Here is an 18,250-nt window from a genome sequence, read left to right as displayed (position 1 = left end):
TGTTCTTCTTTTTCTTCTCCCTCCTCTTCCTCCTCCTCCTCCTGTTATCTTACCACCCCTCTTCTTCATCTTCCAGCTCTTCATCTACTTCCTCTTCCCCTTCTTGTTGTTTTTCCTCTGTCTTCCTCCTTTTCTTCTTCCTCCTCCTCTGTCTGCTGTAGTCAGTCATGTCTGTAGTAAACAGTGGCTCTTTGAGGAGTGCAGTCAATCTATGATGAAGAACACTAGTGTGTGTTCATTACTCTTCTGGTGTTACTCACACACACACACACTCACACAGTTTTCTTTTGTCTGTTGCAGATCAGCTGGACGAGGGGACCATGTGGCCGAATCAAGGTAATTTTGTTGGTTTAGTGTCCTGAATGAGGATCTGTGGTTCTCCTGAACAACTGACCCCCGATCAGCCTCGGCATCTGTGTGTGAGATGAGTGGTCTGCAGCTTTAGCCACGGTCATTCTCATGGTGGATCTGTTATTAGCAGTGTAGTGTTTGACAGGCTCGTCTTCAGGACTCCGGCTCGGGGTTCAGAGTTTGTCTCGCTGTGCTCCATCGTTCAGTCTGTGTGATTTAAAGGCTGAGAGCGTGCTCCGACAGTAAGATGATGGAGGAAAGAGTGCGGTGCTGGTGATATTCTGAAACCCAGTGCTGGTTACAGTGTGGGGTTGGTGAACGCTGGTGATGATGACCGATGGGTTGTTCAGGGCGGCTGGTCAGACTTTTCCTGTAAGTCTGCAGGACTGAAGAGCCGAGAGATGATGTCCTACAGACAGACTTCACAGATCTGATATTTCTCAGCTCTAGAAAGGGTTCTAGCCGCATTAGGGGAATGTTTCGATCAGTGGTGTCAAATGCAGCACCGAGCTTCAACAACACTAGGAGAGTAATGCCGGCACGATCAGACGATAGCAGCAGGTCATTCAGAACTGTCAGCAGGGCTGTTGAGAACGTAACTGTTGTTGATCTGGACAGGTCTAACCTGTTTAGGCAGTTCTTCCTCTCCAACTGCTGAGAAAGTCTGACATGTGTCCATTAACCATCTACAGTGCTCTAACTGGGACGAGGCTGTACAGACAGATTCACTGTGCTAATTTTACTAATGGGGCGGGACGTTTGCCTCACTGCAAGAAGGTCGCTGGTTTGAGTCTCGGCTGGGTCAGTTGGTGTTTCTGTGTGGAGTTTGCATGTTCTCCCCGTGTTGGCGTGGGTTTCCTCCGGGTGCTGCGGTGCTCACTGTTCAAACTCATGCGCTATAGGGGAATTGGGTCGGCTAAATTATCTGTAGTGTATGTGTGTGAATGAGTGTGTATGGATGTTTCCCAGTGATGAATTGCAGCTGGAAGGGCATTCACTGCATAAAAAAACATATGCTGGATAAGTTGGCGGTTCATTCTGCTGTGGCGACCCCTGATTAATAAAGGGATTAAGCTGAAAAGTAAATGAATAATGAATGAATGGTTTTTATTGCTGGTGATTTACACACTGATGTTTCTCTCCTGTCTGTGATGCACAGGACCGCCCAATCCTGCCTATCCCTGCCCTCCAAACCCATCCTACCCAGCCATGCCCATCCCATCAGGCCCTGGGCACAACCCGTCCTATCCGGCCATGCCTATCCCATCAGGACCCGGGGTTAACCCAATGTACCCGCCGGGCATGAACCAGCCCATGCCGCTCCCACACATGGGTCCCCATCATCAGCCTGCGGTGCCTGGTCCATATGGGCCGTACCCGGGTGCAGGAGTGCCGTGCACCGTCCCCCAGTATGGAGGACATCCGGCGGGACACAAGAAACACAAGAAGATGAAGAAGATGAAGAAAGCGCACAAGGAGCACAAGCACATGAAGCACGGCAAGAGCAAGGTGAGAGCTGACCGCCGAATACTCATCTGGAAAGAGTCGAGATGTGTGTGTGTGTGTGTGTGTGTGTGTGTGTTTGTTTCAGTTGTCCTCCTCCAGTAGTGTGTGTGTGTGTGTGTGTGTGTGTTTCAGTTGTCCTCCTCCAGTAGTGTGTATAACTGATGTGTGTGTATGTGTGTGTGTGTGTGTGTGTGTGTGTGTTTCAGTCGTCCTCCTCCTCCAGCTGTGTGTATAACTGATGTGTGTGTGTGTGTGTGTGTGTGTGTGTGTGTTTCAGTCGTCCTCCTCCAGTAGTGTGTATAACTGATGTGTGTGTGTGTGTGTGTGTGTGTGTGTGTGTGTGTGTTTCAGTCGTCCTCCTCCAGCAGTGTGTATAACTGATGTGTGTGTGTGTGTGTGTGTGTGTGTGTGTGTGTGTGTGTTTCAGTCGTCCTCCTCCAGCAGTGTGTATAACTGATGTGTGTGTGTGTGTGTGTGTGTGTGTGTGTGTGTGTTTCAGTCGTCCTCCTCCTCCAGTAGTGTGTATAAGTGATGTGTGTGTGTGTGTGTGTGTGTGTGTGTTTCAGTCGTCCTCCTCCTCCAGCAGTGTGTATAACTGATGTGTGTGTGTGTGTGTGTTTCAGTCGTCCTCCTCCTCGTCCTCCTCCAGCAGTGTGTATAACTGATGTGTGTGTGTGTGTGTGTGTGTGTGTGTGTGTTTCAGTCGTCCTCCTCCTCGTCCTCCTCCAGCAGTGACTCTGACTGATGTTCTGCTCCTGCAGTGGTTCTGGCTCGCCGCTGACGCCTGCGCTGTCAACATGTTCATCTGCTGATAATTGATGATGAATATCTGTGCCTTACACTACACACTGATCAAACCAGACACAATATTCATATATAGAGGATCCTGCAATAATGTAATGTCAATATAATATCAGTCCTGCAGTCATGTTCATATAGTCGTCTTTATTCCCGAGTGAACGCTGTGAGCTGCTCAAATCAACATGTGAGAGTCTGATAATCAAGGTGTGTGTGTGTGTGCGTGTGTGTGTGATTAATTAATGTGTGTGAAATCAATAAAGTCAACAAATGCTCTCGCTGGAGTGTGTATTCCTGCATCAGCTGTCAGATTCTGTTTTTCTTGTATTTCCTGTTATGTTGTTTCTCCTGTATTTTTACATATTTTTAATAATGATGTCAGGAACGGCACTTCTGCTGAATTATCTCGGAGAAACAGAGTGAGCTTCACAATATGACCTGAGCTGTATATGGAGGAGCTGAACACGCAGCAATATCGAAGGCTCGGGTTTTGAAGAGTCAAGAGGTAAAAAATAAATAAATAAATAAAATAAAAATAAGAGAGTCTCTGATTCATAACCCACAGTAGGTGGCGGTAATGCTCTGATAAGAATGCGAACCGCCAATAAATACCAGGAAGAAGAAGAAGAAGCTTCACAATATTATAGCTGTGTCCCAAATCGCATACTTATGCACTATTCTACGCCATTTTGTAGTATAAATAGTGTAAGTAGTGTGAACTGAAAACTCTAAAAATAATAAGAGCACTTTAATTACCCGGATGATGCACTCATTCAGCCGCTAATATGAAGTGTGTAATGATGGACACTTCACGCACTCAACGACCGCAGGTTTGCTTACGTAGCGGAAGGGGCGGAGCTATCAGACGCACATGTTGAATAACTATTTATTTTGGATGGTGAAAGCAAAATTCTCCTACGAGAGTGATTATAGCGCCTCCCGATGGTGAATGCGGCAATACACACGGCAGTTATTATCTGATATTTTGGTCATTTATTTCACTGATTTGGCAACCGTCAAACGTCATCAGGGAAACGGTTTGAATTTCCGCTTAGTAAAAACACATTAGTGTGCCATTTGGGACGAAACTACATACATATACTATCCTGTTGAGTGTGTAAGTGCATAAGTACATAGTGCATGAGTGCATAGTGTATAGTGTGCCATTTGGGACGCAGCTTATTAAATAAAAAAGAGATCCTTAAATATGACGCATGCGCACACTGCATCTCCCGTCCGGCTGGCGGCGCTGCAGAGGAGACAGAGCAGCAGCAGAGGAAGCAGCAGCAGCCGGAATCATCAGATGAGAGTGTGCTCTCGGCTCCTCAGCTCAGTGTTGATCAATAAACATCATCTGATGAAGATGAAGATGAAGATCGGCACTCACAACGGAACTTTCCACTGTGATGAAGTCCTGGCGTGTTTCCTGCTGCGGCAGCTCCCGGAATACAAGGTGCGCGCAAGTGCATGTGTGTGCGTGTGTAACGTTATATATAAGTGTGCACGTGGACACTAATGTCTATGTGTGTGTATATATATATATATATAGGCTGTTTTAAATGAACAGATCATTATTACGACGGTAAACTCTTACTTCAGTTAAAGTGTTGAGCAGACTCAGAATATTCACACTGGAGCTCCGCGGTGATGTTCAAGGCTGAAAGTCAGAGATGTTGTTTAGTTGTAAAGTGACTAATGTGGTTGTGCATTACATTGTCAAACTTACAATGAGCACAAACACTCCACAGTTACTGGAGAAACACTGTACTGGAATATCCCGAATAATGTTATAAACATGTAAACAAATATATGATATACTCTATTTTAATTAGGTTTTATAGTGTCATATCTGTCATATGTGCCACATATATTGTGAAATGTTGCATTAAAGGCCACTTGTGTTTTCAGCCATTGGCATGATAATATGCACACGCAGGTTCCTCAACTGTGCTTTATTAAATGCTTTTAGTGGACTTTTTTCTCCAAGTGAACTTATTTGCTTTATTTCTAAATGCATGCTGCATAAATGACAAGTTGTAGATGTAAAATCCGCAGATCAACATGGATGTCATATATGTAGGATAATCTGCGATCATGGGATAGCGCTGCGGGATTGGGATCCAGAATCTCGCTGGTAGTCGGTCATCCGGGCACTTCTTGCATACTGATTTTCAAAATGTAGGAATTCAGACACGCTACTCGGCTCGCATACTGATTTAGTGAAGTGTACAGGAGGGAAGTATGCGGTTTCAGACGCAGCCTTGGTGTTTTACTGAGGTGTATCTGCTGAAGCCCGCACTGTAAGTGTGAGTGATGTTGGTGTACAGCACAGTCCGGAACATCTCTCCTCTCCTCCTGCTGCGAGCTGATCATCCACAACACACACACACACACACACACACACACACACAACACACACACAACAAGCCTGGAGATTCACTACGCAAGGGTTAGAGGTCTGAATAAGAATCAGTTGTGTAGGATTGTGTGTGTGTGTGTGTATGCATGCATGTGTGTGTGTGTGAATGGATTGTTTGTTTTGATGGTGCTGTACACGCACACTCAGTTGCTCTATCTCTCTGTTTCTTACACACACACACACACACACACACACACACACACACACACACACACACACACACACACATATGCGTGTCTCAGGGTGTGTGTTCTCCATCAGGATGCAGAGATCGTGCGCAGCAGAGATGCTTCAGTTCTGGCTGAGTGTGATGTGGTGGTGGATGTAGGAGGAGAATATGACCACAGCCGGCAGCGCTACGACCATCACCAGAGGTACACACACACACACACACACACACACTCACACACACACACACTCACACTCTGCTGTTTAGAGTGGTCAGCTTGGTGATGTTCTGTACAGTAATGCTGCTCGTGTTCGGAGCGCCTCACTCCACTGTGCTCTGAACCCTCACTGATCAAGTCATTCAGTGTGCGCAGGTGTGTGTGTGTGTATTTGTGTGTGTGCGTGTTTGTGTGTTTGTTTGTGTGTTTGTGCGTGCGTGTGTGTGCGTGTGTGTGTTTATGTGTGTGTGTTTGTGTGTGTGCGTGTATGTGTATGTGTTTGTGTGTGTGTGCATGTGTGTGTTTGTGTGTGTGTGTGTGTGTGTGTGCGCAGGTCTGTGTGTATGTTTGCTTTCAGAGAGTGTGTTACAGATGCGCAGAGTTTGTGTTAAACACTCATGCTCCTCCACAGGGCGTTCGCGGAGAGTTTCCACAGTGTGTGTGCGCAGAAGCCGTGGGTCACCAAGCTGAGCTCCGCCGGTCTGGTGTACGTTCATTACGGGAGACGCGTCCTGCAGCAGCTCACACACCTGCAGGAGGACGAGCCACAGCTGGAGGTGCTGTACGACAAGGTGACTACACACACACACACACACACACACACACACACACACACACACACACACATTAGAGTACCCGCAGGGTCTTAAAGCATTGAGAAGTGGTAAGTGTGATCATCTTGAATTAAGGCTCCTCTAGTCGTGGATTTGGTCGCAGGTCTTGTGTTGTTCATTTATTTAGTTTTTGCTAGGATTGAGTTCAAACCGTAACAAAACGAACTGTTACTAATGTAGGCTAATCACAGTTGATGCAGAGTAATGTTGAGCGCCCCCTGCACACACGGTGTGTTCTCCTGTTCTGACTGATGATGAAGCTGATCTTCATCAGGGCCTGCAGCCTGTGCTTCATATTCATTCATTCATCATTCATTCTGCTTCAACTTAGTCCCTTTATTCATCAGGGGTCGCCACAGCGGAATGAACCACCAACTTATCCAGCATGTGTTTTACGCAGCGGATACCCTTTCAAATTCAACCCATCACTGGGAAACACCCATACACACTCATTCACACACACTTATTCACTGCGGCCAGTGTAGTTGGTCACTTCCCCTATAGCGCTTGTGTTTGGACTGTGGGGGAAACCCACGCCAACACGGGGAGAACATGCAAACTCCACACAGAAACACCAACTGACCCAGCCGAGACTCAAACCAGAGACCTTCTTGCTGTGAGGCGATTGTGCTACCCACTGCCTCACTGTGACGCCCCGTGTTTCATATTGTTCTCTGATGATGGGAGGAGGCGCTGCTGTTCTGCTCCTCATGTGCACACAGTCAGTCTGCAGCTCCTCATCTCTGCTGTGTGTCAGGATGGGAATGGGCCGCTCCTCAACTCCTGTGTTCAGTTCAGTGTTGGGATGGTGCAGCAGCGGAGCCTGCAGGGGGATGATGTGGATCAGCTCATACACACACTGTTTCCCCGCCGGGTCCTCTGCAGTGTGTTCTCCTCATCACACAGTGCAGTGTGAACTGAAGGAGAGGATGCAGGACTCTGCTCTGAATAATGAGGAAAAGACCAATCAAAGAGGAGAATGTCTGCAGCCCCGCCTCCGTGTTCAGATGTCTCCGCCTCCTCTATCACTGACATACAGCAGCAGCAGCAGCGCTGAACACAACACGGCCTCAGCAGCGGCTCCAGAACACTGAACACACGGGGGTAGTGTGAGCGGGAACCACAGCAGAACTCATGCACTGTACAGCTAACATGTATTAGTGTAGACGGGGCCACACACACACACACACACACACACACACACACACACACACACACACACACACTGACGCTCTTCTGTGCAGATGTACGAGGGGTTCGTGGAGGAGGTGGATGCAGTGGATAATGGCATCAGTCAGAGTGACGGAGAGCAGCGCTACACCATCAGCTCCACCATCAGCAGCAGAGTCAGTTACCTGAACCCTCAGTGGAACAGCAAAGAGCAGGACACAGAGGTACACACACACACACACACACACACACACACACACACACACACACACACACACACTGGTTTCCATCCAACCAATCAAAGCGAACAACATCGTCACTTCCTGATTAACAAGCGCCAAATATCAACAGTACAAACAGAATGTGCTGCAGTAGGAGCAGCCGCATCAATCCTTTCTTTATCTAATAAATAACTCTGAAGGCAATCCTGACACGCAGTGAACGCGCGGTGGTGTTTGAGGTGTCAGACGCGGAGCACAGACGATCTCGAGCTCATTAATAATACAATAACACACATACTGAAACGGTTACGGCGTTTAGAGTGACCACATCTACAGTTCAGATCAGTTGTGCAGTGTGCTCGGCCTGCTGGTGCATCATTCACACACGTGTTCATCATCACATGACCTGTCATCACAACATCACATGACCTTTAATGTGCATACTGAAATTTGTGCGGTAAAAGTGTTTCCATCATGTTTATGTGCATCTTCTCTAGTGGAATGAAAGGTTGATCCTCCTCAGGTATGCGCAGACGTTTTTATTCATCATGACGTTTCCATCCACCGTTTCCATTCACCAGTGTTTAATGCGCATATACAAAATGAACATAAGATGAGGTGTGTGGAAACACCGTGGTGAGGTCACTCTGCTGATGCTCCACAGGAGGGTTTCCGGAAAGCTCTGGCGCTCGTGGGCTCTGAGTTCCAGGACCGGCTGCTGTACTTCACCAATGCCTGGCTGCCGGCACGGGACGTGGTGCTGCAGGCCATCAAGAGCCGACACCAGGTCTGTAAACACACACACATGCACACACACGCTCGCATGCACACACACATGCACACACATCTACGCACGTATACACACACATGCACACTGATCTCAGAGCCGTGCAGCTCCTGCTCTTCTTTTGCAATGCTCAAATGTGTGCGTGCGTGCGTGCGTGCGTGCGTGTGTGTGTATGCGCGTGCAGGTGGATGTGAGCGGGCAGGTGCTGCTGCTGCAGCAGGGCGGGTGTCCCTGGAAGGAGCACCTGTTTGCTCTGGAGAAGGAGCTGCAGCTGCAGGAGCTCATCAAGTTTGTGCTGTACTGCGATCAGAACGGCCACTGGAGGGTGCAGTGTGTGCCGGCCGGACCCAACACCTTCCAGAACCGGTAAGACACACACATATATACACACCCTCACACACACACACAGCTGAGAGTGTGTTCTGTGCTGTGCTGTGCTGTGCAGGTTGAGTCTGCTGGAGGAGTGGCGAGGGCTGCGTGACGATGCGCTGTCAGAGCTCAGTGGAATCCCAGAATGCATCTTTGTGCACGCCGGCGGCTTCATCGGCGGAAACAAGACGCAGAGCGGCGCTCTGGAGATGGCCAGGAGAACACTGCAGACGGCCCCTACTCACTGACACACACACACACACACACACACACACACGTGATCAGCACACCCCTGCTCAGGCTCTACTGTTTGTTTTGATGTGATATTTGTGTGTTCTGTGGAGGAAGTGGAGCAGCAGACACAGGAAGTGGACGACAGCGGATCTGCCGAACTGACTCTTGCATACAGATGAGAAAACTGAATAAACAAATACAAAACCAGAAGCTCAGATCTCTCTGATGAATTTATAATGGAGATTTACATGTGTAAATGTGAAATGCAGCAGATGCACTGCACACACACACACACACACACACACACACAGTTGTGCTTCTGCTAATGGCTAGTGTTTTCTTTCTGCGGTATAGGGTCTGTTTTCTTTTCAATGCTAATAGTTGGAAAATATATGTAAATAATCAATAACATGGAGTCACTGTAAAACACTGATGTCAAGTAGCATTGACAATAAAACTAACAAATAAATCACTTCGATTATTCTATCTGGAGTTCAGGCTAGCTGCAGAGAATAACCCTCCATAGCAACTTAATTCAACTTAATTTAATTTGCTTTCATGCAAATAAGTCAAAGTTAAACTCAAATAAAATAAATTCAAAAGCTTAAATCAATGTTTTATTTTGATGCACCATCTTCTAGAGCAAATCAATTCACAATTATGATAGATTTAGCTTTCTGGAGTTACTTCAGTAACTATTGCATTACATTGAATTTTGCATGTCTTTTCAGATGATTGAGAAGTTAGTCTTATCATCATTAATGACATTTCCACAAGATTTACATTTGCTAATTATTTAGCAAAAAGCAAGACTACATTTGTCTTAATCTATGAGGCGATTGTAAGAGACCCCACTAAATCAGCTATACTTCTCAACAACGGTAACCCCAAAAAAAACATTTTTTTTAGTAATGACAGTTTTTATGTTCAACACTTTTTCTACATAATATACAGATTAAAATGCCGAAACAAAGAAAATAAATTATTAAGAAACAACAGAGATATAAATTATTTAAACTGACCTAAAGCACACTCAACAGAGAACAAACGTGATTGGTGCAAAACCACGAATACTAATGAGTCATTTGCATATGGTCTATTCTCTAATAAAACACAATTTTAAAGGTCTTTATGACATTAAATATGATAATCAAAGTATGGGAAAACAATCTAGACATCAGATATTCAAATTCTGAATGAAAATATGCAAACAAGAACAAAGAAAAACACAAACAAACAAATGGTCATGAGAAAACTCACCACTGCCGAAATGCTGTGTCTCAACACCTGGTCAAGCCCCAGACTCTTCATTTCTCTAGGGCAATGCTCCCAACGGTTATTCTTTATGAGGATGATGTCGGTTTGGTTCTTGCATTGCCTTAGGGGAGATGTTTGGTAGAAGAATGATATATCTACTTAGATATATCCGCCAGATTGAACCTCGACCTGATCTCTTGAATTATTTTCATTTAATTAATGAGTAGGAGGTCAGGACCATCTCACTGGATATCTCTGATCACATTTGGGACTAGTTCTTGGGCTATCTTGGGCTTATAGAACCTCTTGCATGTTGATTAGAGATACCCTGGAGAAAATCAGCATGGGGAAGGAGAAGTCAATGACCAGTTCATGGCTATTTTCTACTCCTGAATCTACGTGTTAGGTTCAGCTGATTTGGGCAAGGGCTCTCATGTTCCTTGGAGAAATCTGGGGACCTGGGAGCCTGGTCTCTGGACTAGCCAGAGTAGGCCCCAATCAGAGACCCCTTCAGACTCTTCTCGGGTGACCTGGGCAACCTTGCGGTGTTAACAAAAGGTCACTTGGGGGAGTGGTAAGTATTCAGCCCCCCTGGGTCCACTTGGACAGCACGCAGGGAAGGTGGCCTTGGGTGAATGGCCTTAAATGAAGCCCAGTCTTCTACTGGTGATTAGCACCACCACACAACAGCACATTGTGCATCAACATCTCCTACACCAGTCATTCGAGTACTTTTCAAAAAAATCAACTCAAACATGAGATCTACTTAAGATTTGTAACCCCAGAATTTACTAGGATTAAGGTTAAGGAGTAAGATTAGTACTTCCATAGGGACACTTTAAAACACCAAATCTCAAATTATAACCTTACAACAGAATGACCAGATTTTCCCTCTGTAAGATCTATTTCCATGGGAAGATTTAAAATTGATCTTCCAAAAACTTAACCCAGAACTTTTCAGAAAAAAAACCCTACATACCTTCTCCAGAACATCTGTAGTGTACATGGCTGGTTTCAAAATAAGATCTTCTGTAACTCTTAGAACATCTAACTCCAGAACCTCTCAGTGAAAGTAACCACACTTCTCTTTTACAATATCTCAATTTCATGGGAATATTTGAACCTCTTCACCTATAAATATTTCAACTTTACCAGTTCCAGTTTCCTCTTCAAAAATCTGAAATTTAAATGAAATGAAATCAATGAAATTCAGTTTTTTTTTCTTTTCTTTTTTTTCTTTCTCCACGGTGTTATTGAAGACGTTCACAACTACACAATAGCATAGACCGTACACTTATTTCCTAAATTTTTGTCAGACAGTACTCCATGTCATTTGCAGTGGTCTCATAATAAAGTTAACCCTTTGGGAGATTTCTAATGACTGGTTTAAAATCTGTCCAGAACATTAACTCAATATAATTTGCCTGGCAGCTGCTTTGGTTTATTCACATTAAATCAGCTCTTTGGGCAGCTCAGTTCTCCGGGCATATGTTACCTTGGAAATCTTAATGACCGATTCACTCATTGCATAAAAGAATTCTTCTTTCTGTGGAATCTCCCTTATCTGAATAAGTGTTTAACATTAATACAAATTTCTATCTATTATAACTGTTCGGGCTAAGGATTTTTGAGGATGTGCATGCTTTATTTTCACATCAGGTATGAGAGGTTTAAATCGGCTGTTTTCAGAGATTAATTTCGGTGTTTAATTTTCACTGCTGAAAGTCAAAACAACGAAGAAAAAATCCATCCATGCTCAACTACACAAGCCCCAAACCAAGTGAGCTAGTTTGCCAACTGACCAAAGTAAAGGGGGAAAAATAACCTCAAACCAGGCTCAGTTGGGCATGACCATTTCTCCTCTGGCCAAACTCCCCTGTACAGAGCTGCAGTCTAGGCACTGGAGGCTGGAGAATGGTGGACATCCATTGTGGAGAAGCTGCAGATGGGAGAGGTCACTGGCTGGTGTACAGACTGACCCTTCATGATCAATACGTAGACCTGTGGGTCACTATAGGGTCTTAAAGGAATCAATGGCATGCTCTATAATACACCAGGAGCTCCCTCAAATACTGGGCAGCTAAGGCATTGAGGGCTTTGTAGGTAAACAATAAAATTGTAAATTAAATATTTAATAAGGATTCCATGCACTGAAAGAACAGGAGTAATGTGATTTCTTTGTTCTAGAAAGCACTCTAGCAGCTGCATTTTGAACCAGCTGCAGTTTGTTAGTGAGGCCAGCAGGGCGACCGCCTAGTAACTCATTACAGTAGTCTAATCGAGAGGTCATGAAAGCATGGATAAGCTTTTCTGCATCAGTTATTGATCGCTTGTCAAAGTTTGGCAACATTAAGATGAAGAAATTGAGTTTTACAGATGCTTAATCTGGCCTTACACGGGTTGCTGTCAGAAAGCTCTCAAATTACTGACTGAAGATGAGGACTAGGTTAGGGCACACTTGTCAGCTCTACAAATCTGAGCAATCACAGCTTTCTCTATTCATTTGAGGTGTGCATCAGTGTCTGACTGCCACAGCAAGGGCTATGAGACCATGCACAGGTTGTGCTGAAGCATACTTGTGTGCTTGATGCAGAAGTATAAATATGCCTTTAGGTGTGCTGTTTCTGTGCTATGAGATTCTCTACATCCAGATAAAAAATTTTCACAAACTTTAGCTGCTTTTGCACTCATGCTGAATCGTTCTCTTAATGGAACTGCTCCATTTTGTGCCAAACTGGGCCAGGCAGCACTAATACGATTTTATTTTCCACTCAGGCTGCAACAGCTCTTTAAAACATTGCATTAAAGGCAACTACTGATGGGTTGTGTAATGTAAACAGCTCCCTTTGTTCAATAAAACTCAATAGCTGAACTTTCAAGTTAATAAAAACAAAAGTAAACAAATGTCTAAACACTGCTATGCCGCTCTATCATATTGGGGTGCTGCATATAGGTACATGTTACAGCACCTTTTTTTTAGAGGTCATGTTGCGCACCTCTGGCTAAATTTTATTTGGAGGGGAAATGACAAGTGTAACAATTGAAATTGTTTGCAGGGGGAATAAACTGAACATGACAAATTTAAACTATGATAATGCAACAATAGTGCATTTTTGTATTACAATAGCAGAAATGTATTTTGGACTGGCCTTGTCAAAAGTGAGCGGGCACTTTACCTAATGTCACTCAACTTTAATTTTTACGATCTATGATGATTATATAACATGCAACATTTTGATGGTAAAGTATAACTCAAACCAGGGGTGTCAAACTCTATTCCTGGAGGGCCAAAGCTCTGCACAGTTTAATTCCAACCCTGCTCCAACACTTACCTGTAGGTTTCAAACCAGCCTGAAGGACTCAATTAGTTTGTTCAGGTGTGTTTAATTAGGGTTGGAACTAAACTGCAGAGCTGCGGCCCTTTAGGAACTGAGTTTGACACCTGTGTTAATGGCTGAAAAGTATTAAAACATTAAATGAACGCAGCAAGTTAAATAAATGAATGTGAAAATGCATCAGGATTTAAATCACTATTTATCAACTTGACATTTTTAGAAAATATTTGCGTAGCTACCCAGTATATATTAAAGATCAGGGAACAAAACACACAAACGTTACACAGCCCCATAAATGTCAAACTTGTGTATAACTGAATCATATAATGGCCTACTGCTGAAATGCTGAAAATTGCTCATTTGTTAACATGTCAAAACCTAGTGATTATTTTGAGAGCAATACCGACATTTATTAAATTCATTCATGTGACTAGTTTATTAGAGCATATATAGACTAAGAAATCATACAACAGTATCTTGGACAGCAAAGCCACTCTGTAAAGCTTTAGAGCCCAAAAAGTCCAAAACAATATTGAAAGTTGACTTTCTACCATGGTCTTTGATAAGCATTTGCATTTGCATTTTGCTTTTTGATGCGCAGCAGTAAAGTCTCTGTGCATGTAGTTATTGGTTTAATTCTCATCTGGATCAGAGCGATTTGTGCTACCAAATACAGCGCTGCGTGCAATAAACTTGCGTCAGTCAGGCAAATTAAAGGTCTTAATTGCTTAATGTCAATCAAATTATTAAACTGTAGCCATTAATAAAATAATAGGCTATTTCATTATTTTAGATGACTGGTAAAATAAAATAAACCATGAATAAAATAAGTCAATGAAACGGTTCAGCACTGTTGTCTAACCGTGCTTAGAATTCCAGGCTGAGAACAGTTTGTAAGCGTGCTACATGGTTCCAGCCTCAGTAGAGAAACAACTAACTGTACCGAAGCGTTCTTCCAAAGGTTTGGTTCGATAGTGGGAAAGCGGTTATTTCTTTGTTAAAAAAAAGTTGAGCAGATTACTTTTTTTTGTTGTTGAATTTTTTTATAGTATCTGTGATAGAAAATTAGACTATTTCAAACCTTCTTTTTCTAATTTAGCATTAAGCAGTTTTATTATTATTTTTTTAAAGAGGCTTGGTGACTGCTATTGTAAATTTTAGGAACTGATTCTAAAAGTAGGGATGAATTAAACAATCAAACTAAACTTTGATCATCTTTATTACCCAGCATTTTGAATGGTGCATCTACTTTTTCTGGACTGGAATATTGCCTTGACCCCTACATGTAACCACAAGTTTTTTTTTTGCTTTGCTTTTAAATGAGCTTAGATAAAGCTTAGATCTATATAAAGGGGAGAATGAAATGGCAATTTAATCTTAACCTAAAAATTAACTAACTCTTTGCTCACCTCTGTGTCCTGTCCCATATGGACTGTGGATGGACTCAAGACTGGTGTGTGAACCTAGAGTGTGTGAAGCTGTGTGTGAAGCTGGAGTGCATGGCCTAAAAAGGTCTAACATCCTTAGGTTCCTCTTTCTGAACTGTCAAGTAGAAAAATATATAGCAGCAAATATGGCCTAACATCGGCAGTAACTAAAATTAATGCGGATGAAACAACCCTAACCAACCCCCACCCCTAAACAACAGTAAGCTTGGCATGTATTTGGATCATGTTCATATGTTTTATAAATTGAAACCGCTCTAACCCAACCAAAAGGAGTTTGATATGAATATTTTAATGTCAGATCATCTATTGCATCTTTCATATGCATATGGTTTCATTTGTATCTACATCTTGGTCATCTGGATTTCCTTAGTGCAATCTTTGAAAACTCTAATCAGCTTAACCATCCTTTTTTTCTCTCTCTCTCTTCAAACACTAGCCTTATCTTGGATCGATGTCATCTACTTGGATACTATGTCACTTGTATCATCATTTTTATTCCCATCCACACCAATGATGGATCTTTCACCAAAATTGTTCAATGTTCAGTTCTTTCTTGCATGGTCTTAACCAGCATTTTGAATCCTCTTTATCTACTTTTTTTGTAGACCAAAATATACCACTGTCTTAGACCTTATACTAACTACAAAGGTTTCTTAACCAATCCCAAACCAACTTCTTATAGCAACAAATAATTGCTAAACACATTGAAGGAAAATTGACTAACCCTAACCCTTCCCTCAAACTTAACCATAAAACCAGTTCTTAACCCTACCCCTAAACCCTAACCCTAACCCTACCACCAACCCTACCCCTAACCACCAACCCTAACCTTAACCACCAACCCTAACCCTAACCACCAACCCTAACCCTAACCACCAACCCTAACCCTAACCACCAACCCTAACCCTAACCACCAACCCTAACCCTAACCACCAACCCTAACCCTAACCACCAACCCTAACCCTAACCACCAACCCTAACCCTAACCCCCAACCCTAACCACCAACCCCAACCCTAACCACCAACCCCAACCCTAACCACCAACCCCAACCCTAACCACCAACCCCAACCCTAACCACCAACCCCAACCCTAACCACCAACCCCAACCCTAACCACCAACCCTAACCACCAACCACCAACCCTAACCACCAACCACCAACCCTAACCACCAACCACCAACCCTAACCACCAACCACCAACCCTAACCACCAACCACCAACCCTAACCACCAACCACCAACCCTAACCACCAACCACCAACCCTAACCACCAACCACCAACCCTAACCACCAACCACCAACCCTAACCACCAACCACCAACCCTAACCACCAACCACCAACCCTAACCACCAACCCTAACCACCAACCCCAACCCTAACGGGCGTGGCGGGCAGTTGATGTCGATGGACCGTGCATAACCGGGGATGGACTCAGTCCAACCTCTGGATTTTTCCTAACCCTAACTAGGGGTAGAATCAACTAGGGGTAGAGTGAGGAAAAAAAATCCAAGGGTTAGGGTGAGGAAAAATCCAGGGTTAGGGTGAGAAAAAGGGTTAGGGTTAGGGTTAGGGTTAGGTTAGGGGACTTTACAACGACTCCCCCATGCTGCCGCATCCGCAAACAGCAAGATAGGAAGACCGAGGAGTTAGGGTTAGGGTTAGGGTTAGGGTTAGGGTTAGGGTTAGGGTTAGGGTTAGGGTTAGGGTTAGGGTTAGGGGTTAGGGTTAGGGTTAGGGGTTAGGGTTAGGGTTAGGGTTAGGGTTAGGGTTAGGGTTAGGGTTAGGGTTAGGGGTTAGGGTTAGGGTTAGGGTTAGGGTGAGAAAAAATCCAGAGGTTGGACTGGGTCCATCCCCGGTTATGGTTAGGGTTAGGGTTAGGGTGAGGAAAAATCCAGAGGTTGGACTGAGTCCATCCCCGGTTATGCACGGTCCATCGACATCAACTGCCCGCCACGCCCGCGGCGTCCGAGTCGGCCGAACGGATCCGAACGACATCGAGAAAGGCCAGCGTCAGCCCGCAACACAACCAAGTTGCTGTGAAAAAATTACCCACCAAGTTTTAGGTATGTGTGTAACGCTAATTCAGCGTTTGGGTAGGGTTCGGGGTCTTAGGGTCCCTGGTCTTAGGGCTCTAGGCACTTGGGTTAAGTTTTAGGTGTGAAAGGTCACCCGGGTTGGGTTTAGAGATGTGTTGAAGAGTGCGGTCGATTTTTGTAAATTAATAAAGTTTTGTCTTTGTGGACTTAATACATTTATTTTACTTTCCCATGAGATCAAATAATGTGGCTCTCTCCCATTTGCGTTTTGAAATGGAGGCCCTAAATGTACTGCTCAAACCTGATCGCGACGTTTCGGAGTTTCTTTTCCTTCCTCAGGCTAGTTTGAGCAACTGAATGGCTGGAATACTTCACATCAGCTCATTTATATAGGGTTAGGGTTAGGGTTAGGGTTAGGGTTAGGGTTAGGGTTAGGGTTAGGGTTAGGGTTAGGGTTAGGGTTAGGGTTAGGGTTAGGGTTAGGGTTAGGGTTAGGGTTAGGGTTAGGGGTTAGGGTTAGGGTTAGGGTTAGGGTTAGGGTTAGGGTTAGGGTTAGGGTTAGGGTTAGGGTTAGGGTTAGGGTTAGGGTTAGGGTTAGGGTTAGGGTTAGGGTTAGGGTTAGGGTTAGGGTTAGGGTTAGGGTTAGGGTTAGGGTTAGGGTTAGGGTTAGGGTTAGGGTTAGGGTTAGGGTTAGGGTTAGGGTTAGGGTTAGGGTTAGGGTTAGGGTTAGGGTTAGGGTTAGGGTTAGGGTTAGGGTTAGGGTTAGGGTTAGGGTTAGGGTTAGGGTTAGGGTTAGGGTTAGGGTTAGGGTTAGGGTTAGGGTTAGGGTTAGGGTTAGGGTTAGGGTTAGGGTTAGGGTTAGGGTTAGGGTTAGGGTTAGGGTTAGGGTTAGGGTTAGGGTTAGGGTTAGGGTTAGGGTTAGGGTTAGGGTTAGGGTTAGGGTTAGGGTTAGGGTTAGGGTTAGGGTTAGGGTTAGGGTTAGGGTTAGGGTTAGGGTTAGGGTTAGGGTTAGGGTTAGGGTTAGGGTTAGGGTTAGGGTTAGGGTTAGGGTTAGGGTTAGGGTTAGGGTTAGGGTTAGGGTTAGGGTTAGGGTTAGGGTTAGGGTTAGGGTTAGGGTTAGGGTTAGGGTTAGGGTTAGGGTTAGGGTTAGGGTTAGGGTTAGGGTTAGGGTTAGGGTTAGGGTTAGGGTTAGGGTTAGGGTTAGGGTTAGGGTTAGGGTTAGGGTTAGGGTTAGGGTTAGGGTTAGGGTTAGGGTTAGGGTTAGGGTTAGGGTTAGGGTTAGGGTTAGGGTTAGGGTTAGGGTTAGGGTTAGGGTTAGGG

The 18,250-nt window shown here is 44.5% G+C and overlaps 2 protein-coding genes across 2 annotated transcripts in view; both read left to right on the top strand.

Moving 5' to 3' along the window:
- prr13 (proline rich 13) overlaps positions 1-2,952 on the top strand; it is a 5,557-nt gene extending 2,605 nt beyond the window's left edge. The window contains 3 exon segments of the mRNA NM_001386341.1: positions 301-336; positions 1,511-1,860; positions 2,561-2,952. Coding sequence (NP_001373270.1) covers positions 321-336; positions 1,511-1,860; positions 2,561-2,602 — 408 coding nt within the window. The 5' untranslated portion in view covers positions 301-320 and the 3' untranslated portion in view covers positions 2,603-2,952.
- A 910-nt stretch (positions 2,953-3,862) lies between these two features.
- On the top strand, positions 3,863-9,065 carry myg1 (myg1 exonuclease). The gene is given in 7 exon segments (NM_001309488.1): positions 3,863-4,108; positions 5,336-5,448; positions 5,873-6,032; positions 7,319-7,468; positions 8,130-8,252; positions 8,437-8,618; positions 8,698-9,065. Coding segments are annotated over 7 exon segments (1,146 nt in total). The 3' UTR covers positions 8,870-9,065.
- Positions 9,066-18,250: the final 9,185 nt, after the last annotated feature.

The sequence above is a fragment of the Danio rerio genome, chromosome 11 (assembly GCF_049306965.1).
Source record: "Danio rerio strain Tuebingen ecotype United States chromosome 11, GRCz12tu, whole genome shotgun sequence".
In the NCBI taxonomy this organism is placed as follows: domain Eukaryota; kingdom Metazoa; phylum Chordata; class Actinopteri; order Cypriniformes; family Danionidae; genus Danio; species Danio rerio.
This window is presented reverse-complemented; position numbering and strand designations above follow the sequence as displayed.